The sequence below is a fragment of the Triturus cristatus genome, chromosome 4_2 (assembly GCF_964204655.1).
Source record: "Triturus cristatus chromosome 4_2, aTriCri1.1, whole genome shotgun sequence".
NCBI classification, from domain to species: Eukaryota; Metazoa; Chordata; class Amphibia; order Caudata; family Salamandridae; genus Triturus; species Triturus cristatus.
Window position 1 is genome coordinate 194,560,105 of NC_140586.1, and position 16,514 is coordinate 194,576,618.

The window sequence follows — 16,514 nt, forward strand, 5'->3', positions numbered from 1 at the left end:
CAATTGCATGTCATCAGCAAACGACACCAGCGACACATCAAACTCCTTGACAATGGATGCTAATGGTCGTACATAAATATTAAATAGTGCGGGGCTCAGAGCAGATCACTGTGGGACCCCACACTCCAAAGGGACTACCTTTGAATAACAAGGGGATTCCCAGACCTGAAACAACTTTTCATTCAAAAAGGGAGAAAGACCGTTTAGTGCCATATTTCTTAGTCCTACTTCCCTCGGCCTGAGCGCAAGCATCACATGACCAACTGTGTCGAACGCTGCGCTCAGGTCGAGGAGAGGGATGGCTGCGGATCCTCCCTGATCAAGCAGCATTTTAACCTCCTCTGTTACTGCCAATAGCACGGATTCCGTACTAGGTTTTGGGCAAAAGATGCTCTGGGTAGAGTCAAGGAGAAAGTTATCTTCGAGAAATGTCAAAAGGTGCTGGTTTATGTGTTTTTCTAGAACGTTCCCCATGACTGGAAGCAAGGATATAGGTCTGTAATTCTCCGGCATGCAGGGTCATGACAGGATTTTTTTTTTTTTTTTTTAAACAACGGCTTCACCACAGCAGGTTTCCAATCTTGGGGAACTATTCCGGTAGAAACTGACAGGTCGAAAAGGTCCAAGAAACTAGAAAGGAGTTCTTGTTTCCCTTGTAACAAAATACGTGGTGGCGCTAAATCCAAAGAAGAACCTGATCTTACTGTTCTAACTAATGTGGAAAATTAATCTTTCAAGATCTGGGGGAAGTTAGTTCGAGAAGGCAGCTCCTCAGACCTATTATGTACCTCTATTGTATTAGGCCCGTCTTCTTTAATCTTTTGTAATTCATTATAAATTGCTGATACTTTGTCTTGGAAGAATCCTGCCAAATTATCACATCGGGCTACAGAAGGGGGAAGTAATGAGATTTCAACTCTGGCAGTAGTAAGGGTTTTTACAATCCGAAATAACTCCCTAGGGGCATTGGCTGCTTTAACCATAGAGCTTTAATAGTGAAACAATTGCGCCTTTATCATTTCTTGATATTGTCTTTTTGCCATTCTATAGCTGCCTTTTAAACTGTTATCATAACTTCCTGCATTTTCTTTCCAGTGTTTTACTGCTATTTTTGAGAGGAGGTGTGCACTGAACCATGGTGCCGATTTTTCTTTCTTTCCCTTCTTCAAAATGGACATTGGGATAGTGGCATCAAGAGAACTCCTAATCCACTCATTTAGTAAAGTACTAACAGCGGAGAGGCCCTTCACAAATTACTTGTGCTGCCATCAAAGTTACTGTGGAAGTTTAGCCAAGTGCCCCCGAACAGCGAATCAAATTTGCACCGAGTGGACAGGAAGCCACTTTTTGCAGAATAGTGAAGGGCTGGGGTCCCCCAGATTATGCAAACATATTGACTCATTCTCGCTGTGGAAGTCTGCATTTCTGACAGTCTTGCTATGTCTGGCCTTAGCATTTTTTGCTTTCCTTGCACGGGCTCTGCTCACAGGAGCGCACGCCACTATCCTGTCCAGTGCCACAACTGTATCGCCTCCACAGCTGCCATAGCAGGATGCAGATAAAGAAATGCTACCACTATTCTTTCTTGTAAAAACACAATAAAACAATGTTGGGTCGAACCCAAAAGATGGCAGGATAATCTAAAAATTGTGACTCTACAGCAACAGTCAGATGAAAATCCTACGATTTGCATAATATGGTCCTGTTGCACATCGGCTGCAGATCCAAACTGGTCATTCCATTTCACGGAGAAATACTGGCGTCAAAAAACATAACTCTTTAAGCAGACTACATTTCCACAACAAGAAATATCCTGATAAAGATCTGAAAGAACAGCCCACGTCACTCACCTGTGCTCGCATGAAACATCCACCGAGCTGACTCCCCCCTCACCCCTCTTCCGATTGCTCTGCCGCCACACCCATAACTGTCTGGGTCTGCAGGGGAAGAGAGAGGAAAGGAGGAAAGAGAGATAGAGAGTAAGGTGAAGTACCAGAAGGGAAAAGACAAGTTAGAATCAGTGTATGTGAGAAAAGCCTGAGACAAGGCGCGAACACACACAAAAGTGAGCCACTGGAGCAACAAAAAAAGAATCAAGGCAAGGCAGACCAGGGTTAAAGGAGGAGGAGACAGACACAAACAGAAAAATGAGGCATTGGGAGCAATAAGGAGGAAAAAAGGGGACACCGCGGAAAAGGAGAAAAGGCACTTGAAGCCAGGTACAGAGGAAGACACATACAGAAAGCAGGGGATGGGGTTATACTGCATTGGCATTTACATATCACTTTCCATACTATTGATATGCAGAGAGCTAGCAGAAGAGGAAGGCGTAGGAGGAGCCATGGACCGCCATGCACGGAGGCAGCGATACAAATGGTAGCCCAAAAAAAAAAAAAAATACAGATGTACAAGGCAATAAAATGTATATGGAGATGTGGACAAATAGGGGCAGGCAGAGGCACACACGTGCAGCAAGCACATAACAGCCAGTATTTCAGTGGAACCTATTACAAATTAATATTCTAAAGCTTCATGCTACAGCCCAGAAAGAGGGCCTGTCCAGTGCAGAGATTGCTCAGCTTGAATTCTTTAATTACGTTTTGTAATGAGTGGTCAAACACAAGTAGAGTTCTAACATGGAGTTAAGCATATGCCAAATACAACTCTGGTCCCATTCAGTCATCTCAAAGGCCCAACTGCTTGCCCGGAACTACAAAAAAAGCTGTTGAACATAGCTACATCAAATCTGGCATAATATCACAGATTACACCCAAGAATTATCTTTTAAAGGAAAATAAAAATTTGTTTCAAGAGTTTGATATATTCAATGTAACACACTTCTTCACATGAGCTATCTGCTCATGGAATGTAAACCACAAAGGCAATATTTAGGACTCCTGTAGGTTACAATTAAGTGTCTATCTTAGGACAATTTCAAAGGCCTAGATCTATAGTCCCTTTTCAACAAACTTGCATTAATTTTTTCAGAACACTGTCAGATCCACTCAGATTTTCCTTTTGTCAAATTTGGTGATGAATGGAGATGGAAAAACTATGTCCTTTTGGAATAGGGCGTGGTAGTACAATTCAGGTGTTAAAAGCCTTAATACGAACTTATGTACAGGCAGAGGTGGCCTTCTCATAAGAGTAGGAGGGTTAGAAGAGGTAAGTTGGTTCTGTATGTGAATTGTCAAATGGCATGACTTTCGAGGATTTAAGGAACATCAATATCACTCTCTGTGAAGCTTTTGGGTGAAGTCGTGCTCTATATAGTGATGCCACCCTCTGGTTACAATCATATGGCAAGCAGAGGTGCTGCTAAAGATATCTGATGGGGACACGAATACAGAATATATCTTGCTGCAGACCATCACAATTAAAAAATACTTTGATCTTGGAGTGAGATCAGAGAGCATGGCCAATTTGTCAACATTACATTACAGTAATTGTTAAGCTACATGGAAGCACTGAGTCTACAGAATGAATGAAATGGTCAATTTTGGGACTCTTCCCCACGCCCCCGTACAAACACAATAATATTATGTTATGTGAGGAATCCACAAATACGTACAAGAAATGTCACATTCACATTTTAATACATTATTGTAATTTTCTTTGTTAGAGACGAAGTGATGAGCACAAGTTTGGAAATTTATCATGTGCCAAGTTATGGATTCAATATCGTAAAGTTTTTTTAGCTGAACGTACTGGTATTTGTGTAAGAACGCATCTGAAACGCCAATCTTAAATCTTGGACTGGTAGGCAGACCACACTTTCTCTGATAAACCAAGCATCAAGTCAGGAGAGGCATTTAGACTGATCTAAAAAAATTGCTTATAGTAAACAGCCCAATAAAGAGAGGCAATGAAATTGATTCAGATGGGTCTCTTCCCAAGTTTATAGGTAGCCACTAATAGAGCTTCTCATTTCTGATCTGTGTACATGAGTGAGGCTAAGGGGCTAGGTGGGGAGTGCAGGTAAGACTAGTTTACACTAAGGACACCAACACTAGTCCATGAGGGTTATTCAAGATAGCAGCAGAAGATATAGTCACATACACTTAATTTATGTTCAAATTTCTTAATTTGGCAGGTACAAAGTGATTGACAGTTCACCACAATCAAGCAGCCTGAAGGCCAGAGTAAAAAAGATAAGCTAAAACCACAAAAGATGTAACGTCTCTGAAGTAATTAGTTAAACAAATTTAAAAAGGCAAATTATAACTGATGCCATAGACTCTGGAAATTAATTTCCCCCAAACAAGAACAAAATTAAAAACAGGGCAGCTCAAGAGCATCAAGCAAGAAACAGACGGGGAAAGAGGTACGGAAACAGGAAACTAAAGAGTGCCAATCTTCCCTCATTCTGCATTAAAGAGAAGGTATTGCACAAGACTGCACCAACTATGGGTTTAAATTATGCCCCACTATCAGGTCGACATCAACAGACAGTCATCACCTTTAGTCCCCTTGGACCTCATTCCCAGCTCCACAAATAAGCTCTCACAATAACTTTTCCCTCAGTGCAACACCCTCAAATGCACCTAGTAATCCACCGAAGCTAGACAACCCTTTTCAAACACAATTGCTGTTTGATGGTCAAGTGCTCTTTTCTTGGCCAGAAGGGAGGGGATCCAATTCTGGAAAGAAGAGAAGACTAGTCCCTCCCATTATTTCTTTTTTACTGCTACCAGCAGAATTTTGTCAACCCAATCAGCATAGCATACCGCTACCTTCAGTGTGCCACCTGATTTTGTTCTAGATGTTGTTGATCACCGAGAGAGCTTGTAAGCTTGCAAAATCACCTATGGATCTCCATTTTGCTGGCTGTCCAGAATCCCTGACATCTCTATGATGCTGTTCATGATGTCATTCTGCGGGACATCGGCCGTGAGCCCCAAGACTCGAAAATGAAACTAACCTCATGTTGTTCAACATTTCATAACTATCCTCCAGCGTTACCAAGGCAGCCATTGCATTCTTCTTAAACGCCTCCAGTTCCAGTGCACTACCTGCTGTTTACATTGCACCGAAGACCTTACTTCCTCCTGAACGGTTTCCGTTTGTGGCACTCTGCTGGTTAGCCCTTCTAGCTTCTGCCCCATAATAGCAATCATTTCTTCTATAGTACTTGACCTCTCATGCACATCTGTCTTAATTAAGTGGGTGAATTTTAGGAGGGCCACCCTTCGTATGTTGGATCCAGCAGAGGCCTTCTGATTGCTCTTTGAAGTCTTCTCCAGTGATGCTAAGAGGTCTTCTCATGTTTTCTCCGTCCTGCCATGATGGCAGAAAAAAGATAACTGTTAGTCAAGGCTGGGGGTAGTTCTATGGGATTCAGCATCCGCTCAAAAGCCGCAGATATGGGGCTGATCTGGAGCTTGCACAGGATGCAGCCATCTGGGAGCTTACATGCCCCCGCCTCTAAATTTAAAATGAAAACATCTGCAGTGACAGTGGTTTTCCTAGAAATCTGGCATTGATTTGGGCCTTTTGCATCTCAATTGGGCATGTTCGGGAATTTGAAACGCCAGTGAAATGCAACCAAGATTGGCGACGTGGCATGACAGCCACGCCGACAGACCAGGTGCTGGGACGGAACCATTTCTCTGCATGGTTAAAGACATGTATCCCTGCCCTGGGTGCTCAACTGTACTATTGTCTGGAACCACGTAAGGATATTTTGTCATAGGTGAACATGGATCAAGTGTGTGCACAATGACCTATGGCTGTCTCACTGATTGGGGTTTTGCTGGACAGGGAGGGGCGCCCAAAGCGCTACCTTCATAGCAGTGGAAGAGTACCGCCTTCACCAAGAGTGACATCATTCAGTGCAATGATCAGTAATAGTGAACAGGTCCTTTTTAGGTCTTGCCTGAGCCAGCACATGCGCTGCTCTGCAAGACATTTAGTATTGGGTTTTCAAAGTGCTGCAAGACCTCGTTGGCCTCAAGCTTGCGTTCACGCGCGCAGCCGCCATCTGCCTCCCTTCCAGCCCGATCACTAATGCGTGTGCACCACTCCCGTGCTTTTTTAAAATGTCCTTTTACTGCTTAGCGCGCGCTGGCGGCGGCACGCAATCACTTTCACGCGCACCACTCGCACACTACTCCCGGGCTTGTTACGTTTCTTATCCTGCTGTCTTGCTACGATGCATGCGTGAGTTAACTTAGTTAATTTGTGGTTCTGAGTCAAACACGCTTTAGTATCCTCGCCAACTACACCTCCTATACTGATATTACACCAGTGATTTTTAAGGCACCGCTTTAATGTTAGAAGGTATAAGGTTGGTGTTTAATTGTATTGTTTACCAACTGTTTTCTCGCAATTTTCACTGGTTTTAACCCTGGAAAGGACGCAGTTTGTTTCGCACCTGATGTAATTATCCGTGTAGGCATCCATTTTATAACTTGTGGCTTCCAATGAGACACGATACAGCGTGGTGGGAGGCGCAACAAATATGAAGTCGAAAACATGAATCCCACGAGAGATAAAAGAAGTGGGATTATTACTATAGGATCCACGGAACATTCAGTACTCTTTTGAGAATACCAGTTTCAACCTGAACTACGATGGTTTTGATGCCGAAAACTCACAGGCTACAGTTCTCAGGGTTACGAGAAGACTCAGAAGTGGTGGTGTCCGTCCTGAACATCTCCGCTGCAGCTTACGTCCCATAGTCACACGATTCATCTCCCAGTCGGATCACGTGTTCGGTGCAGATACTGATGTATGACGGCCATTGGTTCCCCATCAGTGGGGCAGGGTGAGGGTGCATCTCCAGTGATGGGTACACAGGGCTTTTGCCACATCCCACAAGGAGGTCCACCAGGCTTCTTTTCCTTCAACACTGTCCTGATACTTTTTACCTAACTGGCGAAAAAGGGAAATCGCACAAAAGAACTAATAGTAGCACAATGTGGCATATCTAAGAAAAGATACTACATAAATTAATACCGGCCAAAGCTGGCCTCACGTGCAGAAAGAGAAACAGGCTAGTCAAGGCCAGGACAAAGAAAAATAAATTAATAATTGTTCTTTTTAGAAATAGTGTTCGAATGTGTGAGTCATGATAGTATTTACTTTATGAAAGAGGCTTTAAAGGTCAAGGTCACTTAAATCATTAATTAGTAAATTTCCTAGAGACCCCGCCATAAACGTCATGAATGCGCTTATTGCCGTATTTGTGTCTCCTTTACAACATAAAGTGAGACTGTGGCAGTTTGTGTGCAGCTAGCCTAATGCCGCTGTGTTTTTAGCAGTTTCTTCAAGATGCGGCGATCTATCGAGGCATTTCGGTCTGAGAGGGATAATCAAGCACCAATATAACCGAAAGCATAAAAATTGCAACTTATTTTTAGCTGGATAAGTTTGAATTCAGATATCTTTTCCTAGCTGTACAGTAGGTGTCCAGGACATTTCATAAAGTTTTGTTTAATTTCTGATTTGCCGCGTCTGACTTTATTAGTTGTTTGAACTCCACTCATGTTGGGTGAAACTAAGTCTCCGCGACCTGTATATCTGCTTCTGTCACGCAAGGCGCCCCAGACCCCCCCAATCATTTGCATCCAGTTTTTGCATATTGATTTGCCCTTTGGAATATTGGCTAAAAAATTGATTGATGTTGATCTCACAATATCAAGGTCTTCATGAGACCCAGCTCAAGACACATTTATCCACAGAAGTAACGTTATGTAAATTCAGTATCTTTCATACGGTCTTGTGTGCAGTAAGGTTACACCTCACGTTAATACAAGAGTCGGACCTCCATAATGGATCATGCGGTCAGTTTTGACCGCTTCCAGTTAGAGCACCCGCCATAACTGTACATGAATCACCGTGCATAGTAGAGTATAAGATCTTTGTTCTAGCTCCAGTGCCTGCTTGATTTGCTTGAAATTACAATCTAGAAGAGCACCCAAGGACCGATAGGTATTTATTTGTGCTCGTCTGAATTTATTAATGTGCCAAGAGAAATTCTTGGGCAATTTCACAGACCACATACCTTGGGTTTTAAATAGATTCACCTTTAGAATTTTTACTTGCTCATAATCGTATAGGCAATCAATAAGTCTTTGCAAGCCAAACGGCACCTCTGCAAAAAGTACCACATCACTATAGTTATCCCTCAAAAGGGACTGAAGATCTATTGGTGTCCGCAGAGCTATGGAAAGTCCAGATTGAAGGGGCCATCAAGCGCTGATCGTCAGCCTTCATTTCGGTGGGCACCGGGATTTGCCATTAAATCTAATAGTAGCCAGAGCATTCCTCACATGGTATGGATGTACCTTTGAAGCGCTTCGCCGTCACAACCAAATAATTGCGACGGTGGGAACTTAGTAATTGATTTACTCAGCACCGAGAAGATTATCGGATCACCACAAAGCGCTGCGCTGTCACAAAGGAACTGTGACATTTGGAACACAGTAATTTAATTACTCACTACCGTATATACATCGGATCCCTTGCAGAGACTACTGAATTCACCAATTTGGACCAGCACAGCTGTTGCTATTAAACCATTCATATTACATCCTGGACCCTCCCTTCTGGAACACCTGAAATTACTAGATTTCACCCCAGAAGACATCTACGTTTGGCACAACCCCTGTCCCACTTCCTGTCCCCAGAATCCATGTCCTGAAGAGACCCCATATCGTGAGAGGGTCGAAACGCCGTCGACTATTAACAAGCATTGGCATAGCCAATAGGTCTCGCCTTTGGGACCTTATAAGTGTTTAACCATGCAACAGTTGATGTTGCACCAAGGATATTGTGCTGGATAACTAAACACTTATACGGTCCCAAAGGCGAAACCTATTGGCTATGCCAATGCTTGTTACCTTATGTCACTGGAATGAGGCCTACCAGCTCATTCACCCATTTACAAGTTTGACTGCTGTTCGCTTAACTCACCCTTGGCCTACATCAGATAGATGTAGATTGCTGCGCAGTGCAAGATTAGTGACTCTGCACTGGATGTACGTGTGTCTAGGAAGGGTACAGTTCAGGGAAACAGCAGTACTTTGAAAAACATGTGGGATTAGTGATCGATGTATGTATGCTTGCGGTCAATACATGACATAAAAGATGTAGTGCTGTGAAGTGCGTGAGTAATGAAAGCAATTTGATGGGTGTAGATGTGCTTGGGCATAGTACAATACATAAAGGGTAAAGTGTTGTGCAACGCCAACATAGTGAATGGGTGTATGCTGGCAGTGTGTGTCTGCAATTAGCACACACTAGTACAGAGCTTTCCAAACTGTGTGTCCCGACAGTACTGTGTCGCCTACAAATGGTGGATGTGTTGCGGGATGACACTGGTATTAAGAGGCACTTAGCACATAACTGCTGCTAATTCCTTTGAAACCTTTGTTCTCACTATGCCTCATCTATTGCATAACGTCTCCCAGTAAACGGTCTTTTAAAGACCTGCGAAGTACAGGGAGGGGGAGACAGACAGGGAGGGGGAGACAGAGAGAGGGAGGGGGAGACAGAGAGAGAGAGGGGGAGACAGAGAGAGAGAGGGGGAGACAGAGAGAGAGAGGGGGAGACAGAGAGAGAGAGGGGGAGACAGAGAGAGAGAGGGGGAGACAGAGAGAGAGGGGGGGAGACAGAGAGAGAGAGGGGGAGACAGAGAGAGAGAGGGGGAGACAGAGAGAGAGAGGGGGAGACAGAGAGAGAGAGGGGGAGACAGAGAGAGAGAGGGGGAGACAGAGAGAGAGAGGGGGAGACAGAGAGAGAGAGGGGGAGACAGAGAGAGAGAGGGGGAGACAGAGAGAGAGAGGGGGAGACAGAGAGAGAGGGGGAGACAGAGAGAGAGGGGGAGACAGAGAGAGAGGGGGAGACAGAGAGAGAGGGGGAGACAGAGAGAGAGGGGGAGACAGAGAGAGAGGGGGAGACAGAGAGAGAGGGGGAGACAGAGAGAGGGGGAGACAGAGAGAGGGGGAGACAGAGAGAGGGGGAGACAGAGAGAGGGGGAGACAGAGAGAGGGGGAGACAGAGAGAGAGGGGGAGACAGAGAGAGAGGGGGAGACAGAGAGAGAGGGGGAGACAGAGAGAGAGGGGGAGACAGAGAGAGAGGGGGAGACAGAGAGAGAGGGGGAGACAGAGAGAGAGGGGGAGACAGAGAGAGGGAGAGAGAGAGGGGGGGGAGACAGAGAGGGGGGGGAGACAGAGAGAAGGAGGGAGACAGACAGATAGAGGCAGGGACAGGGGCAGACAGACAGAGGCATAGACACAAAGAGGGAGACAGGGACATACAGGGACAGAGACAGGGACAGGGACAGAGATAGAGGCAGAGAGACAGAGAGGGAGACAGATGGAGAGGGGGAGACAGAGAGGGAGAGGGGGAGACAGAGAGGGAGAGGGGGAGACAGAGAGGGAGAGGGGGAGACAGAGAGAGAGGGGGAGACAAAGAGAGAGGGGGAGACAAAGAGAGAGGGGGAGACAAAGAGAGAGGGGGAGACAAAGAGAGAGGGGGAGACAAAGAGAGAGGGGGAGACAAAGAGAGAGGGGGAGACAAAGAGAGAGGGGGAGACAAAGAGAGAGGGGGAGACAAAGAGAGAGGGGGAGACAAAGAGAGAGGGGGAGACAGAGAGGGAGAGGGGGAGGCAGAGGGGGAGAGGAGACAGAGGGAGAGGGGGAGAGGAGACAGAGAGGGAGAGGGGGAGGCAGAGGGGGAGAGGAGACAGAGAGGGAGAGGGGGAGGCAGAGGGGAAGAGGAGACAGAGAGGGAGAGGGGGAGGCAGAGGGGGAGAGGAGACAGAGAGGGGGAGAGGAGACAGAGAGGGGGAGAGGAGACAGAGAGGGGGAGAGGAGACAGAGAGGGGGAGAGGAGACAGAGAGGGGGAGAGGAGACAGAGAGACAGAGGGGGTGGGGGAGACAGAGGGGGTGGGGGAGACAGAGGGGGAGGGGGAGACAGAGGGGGTGGGGGAGACAGAGGGGGAGGGGGAGACAGAGGGGGAGGGGGAGACAGAGGGGGAGGGGGAGACAGAGGGGGAGGGGGAGACAGGGGGGGAGACAGAGGGGGAGGGGAGACAGAGGGGGAGACAGAGGGGGAGGGGGAGACAGAGGGGGAGGGGAGACTGGGGGGGGGAGACAGAGGGGGAGGGGAGACTGGGGGGGAGACAGAGGGGGAGGGGGAGACAGAGCGGGAGGGGGAGACAGAGCGGGAGGGGGAGACAGAGCGGGAGGGGGAGACAGAGCGGGAGGGGGAGACAGAGCGGGAGGGGGAGACAGAGCGGGAGGGGGAGATGTGTATATGCCAGGTCTGGTGGCTCAGTGGACGAAGGCATCCGCTGCAGGGGCCTGTGTTCAACCTCAGGTCTCAAATTTGCTTGAAAATGCACCATTTGCCCACTTTTATTTCAAACATTTCTTTCGGGAGGAGAACCCCCGCCCCCGAACCCCCCTTAAGTGGTTCGGGCTCACTTGCTACGCTCGCTACACTGCCTTACTGTGTTCCAAAATGGTGCAGCTCCAAAAAGTGTCACAACATGAAAAGTTTGGAAAGCTGTGCACTAGTACAATACAGAAAAGCTACAATACTGAACTATGCACCAGACTGAATGCATGTGGGTTTGTAATGGCACAATGCATGGAGGTAAGTTTGCTGGGCAATAAGGGTGAGGTGAATGCACACTGAGTGCAAGTGTGCCTACAATTCTACATGATGGACCTTGGGTTACATTTTGGAAAGCCCATGTCTTCCTGATGAAGACATGAGGAAATTAATCCCCCCCAGACAGATAAGTGTATTGCTGAAATCCTGTGATCTAGGTGGGAGACACACCAGAGGAAGGGACTCTCTCCCTTTATACCTCAAAAGGTTGCTCTTTCATTCAGTGATAGATCACAAATAAAGGATCTGAATACATTTCAGGAAGGAGATTTGGCTGATAAGGGAATCATAAAAAGTAGGGCTTGGAGTCTGGGCATAAGCTTTTGATGCATAATTACTGTGGCAGACATCCAGGTGTTAACTCTGATCCACAGCTCAATTTAATGGAAGTGACCAATCAGCTTTGGAGTCTTGCCCGATGTGACAGACATTTTTTCAAGGAGCAAGAAGAAAAAAAGAAGTGTACACTTCAAAAGAATCAAAACCCCCAACATAAAACTTCAAAATCATAACCTAAATCACATTTGGTGTCTGGTAATAGACTATAATAAGGAGAGGTTGAGACCCCAAACATTGTCATCTGCCATGCAGCCTGATGGCTGTGTGAGGAGGGGAAGCTCTACAAAACGTCTGCCTGTGATCAGGACGGGAAACAAAAGCCTGCTAGTCTCCCTGCTTGGTGAATGGATATCACCCAGGGAAAACCAAGACCACCTGCCCGGGAGCCTGGAGCCCCAGCCCCTGCCTAGACAAGTGTGCCCTGTGAGAAAGAGGGGAGCATTGGAGGGAGTGAGGTCCAGTGAGGAGATATGCCAAGAGGACTACCTGAGCAAGGTGTGAGGGGACGCTGTGCACGAATCGGGTCCTAGCCCGTGTACAGGAGTGCCGGTTCGGGAACACCAGTATGCCACGAGAGGGCCGCGGTGGACTGAGTCGTGAGATAGCGCCATGCAGGACTTGACAAACCTGTACTACCGTACTGCGGTAGAAGCGCCACCGGCAAAGATGCTACTGTGAGAGTGCTAAGACTTGTAAATCATGGTGGTGGTGAAGTTTGCACCAGAGGAGTCTGCACCCATGCTCCAAAGTACCGCGGCAACTCCGTGTGCAAGGACAGGATACGAGTACCAATGTTGCCAAGACGCTTTGAGTTGTTGCCCGACGAAAAGACTGATAATGTGTTCGGTGGATCGAGCCCGCAAGGCAAGAGAACTGCCCCTGACGACGCCCCACCACCATCTTCCCACGACTGCTGTATTTGCAACGGATGATCACACCCTCGCTGGGCTCCAGTCGGGAGCTGAAGAAAGCCTCTCCTATCAAGGGGTGGGACAATCTACAAACAAGCCAAATGAAGAGGTTGTTTCCTTTCATTGTCTACAGTAATATTCTAGAAGGGTGTGCATAAGTTTCAACACCATCTATGGAATTCGATGCTTCTAAGAGTATTGCCCAGCTTTACTCCTGCAATCTAGAGTAGAAGGTTTGTGGAAGTAGATGCTCTTTTGGTGAAATAGCCGAACAACTTACTGAACGCATCCCATCACCCCTACCATTCCCACAAGGTTAAGATGAAGGAAGCAGAGATCTTTGCTTTGAGCGCGCAATAATCCTAATAACTAACAGTAACCAATAGCACTGAACTAACCATTAACCTTGGGTTCTGGAGCAACGTGCTCCAGGCGTAAAGCGCTTCGAAGCCTTAACAGGGGTAGTACGCACTATATAAAAACCATTACAATTAAGTTGGGAGTCAGATGAGATTTCTCCAACGGAGATCTCTGGCCTTCCTCCTGCGTTCTTCCTCTATTACCATCTCCTCTTCATCTTTCTCTCACCCAACCCTAAAGAGATGAGTATCTCTATTGGTGTGGAGACTGACAAAGACTTGAAGTGCAAAGGTCTTGGTCTTCCCTTAGCTCAAGCAATTCAGAATTCTTGGAGGCCTTCTACATCGAAAGCGTGTGAAAGACATTGTACCTCACCTAATACAGCTCTTTAAGCCTAAATTATTTTCTAATTTCCGTAGGTCTCACAAAGTGAGGTTAAAACCTTTCTTTTCTTCTGGGGAGGAGGATAGATTGCTTTATTTGTTGGACGTAAAAAGAGCTTAGTTAATATATCCTGACTGGGTTAGCTCCTTTAGAAAATAAGATAATTTGTCTTTCACTCTTGGATTGCCTGGCCAAGGTAAGAAAGTACCATCCATGTTTATAAGTAGATGGATTAAATCTACCATTTTGTTGTATCGCCCAGCACGAATGAATAGATAATGTCCCGAATACTAACCGGTAATCATTACTAAGTCCTACTTGTCCCAGCCAGTAAACTTCACCCTCCCTCACAGTAATTACGCACTGCCCTACCTCATAATCTGGGCCTTCAAACTTTTTCTTGGTAGAGACAAGAGGATGCTGAGAAGACCAGTCCTTTTATGGCACGCCCAGGTAACGGTGGGCGAGGCTTGCATCGGCAGAATTTCCTGTCTCTGGGGGCGTGATACACCACAAAGTAATGACTGACAAGGTGAGTTCAACTAAGAGTAATGAAGATTAGTGGTATGCAATCTCGACAATTCTCACTACACTTCGGCTTTCCAATTACACTTAAAAGCTGCCTTTCTCAAACAGAAAAGAACACAAAGATTCCCTGCGCCCCAGACAAGCTCATGCAAACACAGCCCTAAAGCCACATAGCTGGTGAGCTGCCAAGCTCCATACATACCAGATCCTCATCCACACAACATGGTATCATAGGTATGTACTTGTATTAACAGGCTAGCAACACTGTCTAGAAAAACAATCTTACATTAGCAGACAGTGGACAAGCAAAGCACCCAGCTTTTTTTTTTATAGTAACGTTTGAACAGTTTGAGCTAGATACAGAATCTTTTTTAATAAAATCTGTAGATTTTGCAGCAGATGATGGATTACAGACCTGCCAAGGCCTAGGAGAGGGCACGGCCTCATGCCGAGAGCGACTTAAGTGGCACTCTGCTCCCTCCCCCAACCAAACCCCCTTCCCATTAAAAAAAAGCGTGCAGAGTCTACTGTCTTTCACACCCCTTAATGGAAATATGCAGTCAAGAGCCTTTAAGAACGGGCTACAAAACTGCTCTATGTAGTGCTTTTAAGTTGGTCTTTCCTGCCACCGTGTGATATCGGCTTGTCACAGTGTGACCGCCTGACAGGAGCAATTATTGTATGACACACTGTGGCACCATGTGAGTTGGCAGGTCTGGAATTATGTGGTAAATCCATAATTACGCGAAAAAGACAGATTATTGGTGTGAATGGCTCTTTCTGATATACAATGCAGCTTCCCAATAGGCTCAAGTCATTGAGCCTTGGGAGGGATCAATGTTACACTCTATTTCTAAGAAGGGGGACAAAAGTGAACACCCCCCCCCTTCCCCCCCCCCTTACCTTTCACTGCCTAATTGCTCTACTGGATGTAGGAGCTAAGAGCATACCAAATCTTACTGGAAGAACTAGAGAACTGGGCAGAAGAAAAGAAACGTAATATCATTCTACTGTACAGGCTTTAAGTCTAACTGCAGCACCACAGATAACATCATAGCTCTTTCACACTTTGCACAGAAATCTACTGTGTCTCATTCCTAAACATTGTAAGCCTGTTTTATTGATTAAAGAGCAGCGTTTGATTGACATATTTTGTGGGCCATGCTCACTTAGTGGGACATCCACTCATCACTGCTGAAGGCTATAATCGCTTTATATTCTGAGAACGGAGTAGGAATCTATTACAACTGGCATCCTTGATATGGTTATCCCCCTACATTTTTACTTTCAGACCTCTTGTTTTTTGCCGGCTTCGTTTTTGGTAGCCTTAGGACTCTGTGCACTTTACCATTGCTAACCAGTGCTAAAGTGCTTGTGCTCTTTCCTTAAAACATGTTAGATTGGCGTGTACCCAATTGCAGCATTGATTGTGCCACCCAGTTAAGTATCACTTTGAACATTCCTCAGGCCTGCCATTTCGACCTGGCAAAATAAACCTTTTCATTCATAATCACACAAGGGGGAGAGAGAAGAATGCGGAACATCCACTCAACTTCCCTAAACAAGTCACTAATCAAAACAAGAATGAACACAAGACCACAAGTCTGTAGTCACAGTCGCTAAAGAATTTTTGTTGAGAGACCCTAACCTACTAGTGTTCACTAGTGGCACACTTCATTATCTGGTCATCACTCCAGGTACCTAGTGTACCAGAATGGGCTCAACCTTCATAAGGATGGAGCTCTTCTAATTATTTTTGAGTTAGGTGGGGTCTGAGGTTAATGTAACTAAAATTATCTTAACCTCCTAGTTGGTTTTATTGCTCACCGGAGTTGGGACAAGGTTAACAACAGGAGATGTAAACATGAAAACGAGTCAATGATTCTTTACATCTATCGAGGTTAATGGTCTACATGTTTCCACGAAGCATGGCAAACTGGGTCTCGCAGCTTTTGACAGAACCTATGTTAAACAGATCCTCAGAATAGAGGATCCGATTACCAAATTCGTGGGGATATGATAATCATAAATGTGTAATCACTTACTGATCTTCAAGGGTACAACTGCCCTTATACAGACTCCAGTGAAAAATAAAACCAACTAGCAGTTGAAGGAAATTTTAGTTAATTTAACAAAATAATTCTTTTTTTTTTTAAACCGTGACCACAGACTTATTGTCTTGGGTTCCACTCTTGTTTTGATTACAAAATAAAAACGGTGCCAGGCCCATATCTTCCTTTTCAATATATTTGACACCCTAATGTAGGCCCTGGACAACCCAGGGTAGGGGGCAATGTATTTAGAAAGTAGGACATGTGCTTTTAACTTTTACTTGCCCTGGTACTGAAAAACTCTTGCATTTGTTTTT

The 16,514-nt window shown here is 45.8% G+C and overlaps 1 protein-coding gene across 3 annotated transcripts in view; it reads right to left on the reverse strand.

The window, feature by feature from the left end:
* The window catches only part of TCF20 (transcription factor 20), a 226,685-nt gene that overhangs the window by 49,595 nt on the left and 160,576 nt on the right, over positions 1–16,514 (reverse strand). For 2 of the 3 annotated variants that reach the window (XM_085601144.1, XM_085601145.1), the window contains exon 5: positions 1,851–1,937. The exons of the other annotated variant lie outside the window; for it this stretch is intronic. In XM_085601144.1, coding sequence (XP_085457270.1) covers positions 1,890–1,937 — 48 coding nt within the window. In that variant the 3' untranslated portion in view covers positions 1,851–1,889. The remainder of the gene's footprint in view (positions 1–1,850; positions 1,938–16,514) is intronic. 3 annotated transcript variants of the gene reach the window in all.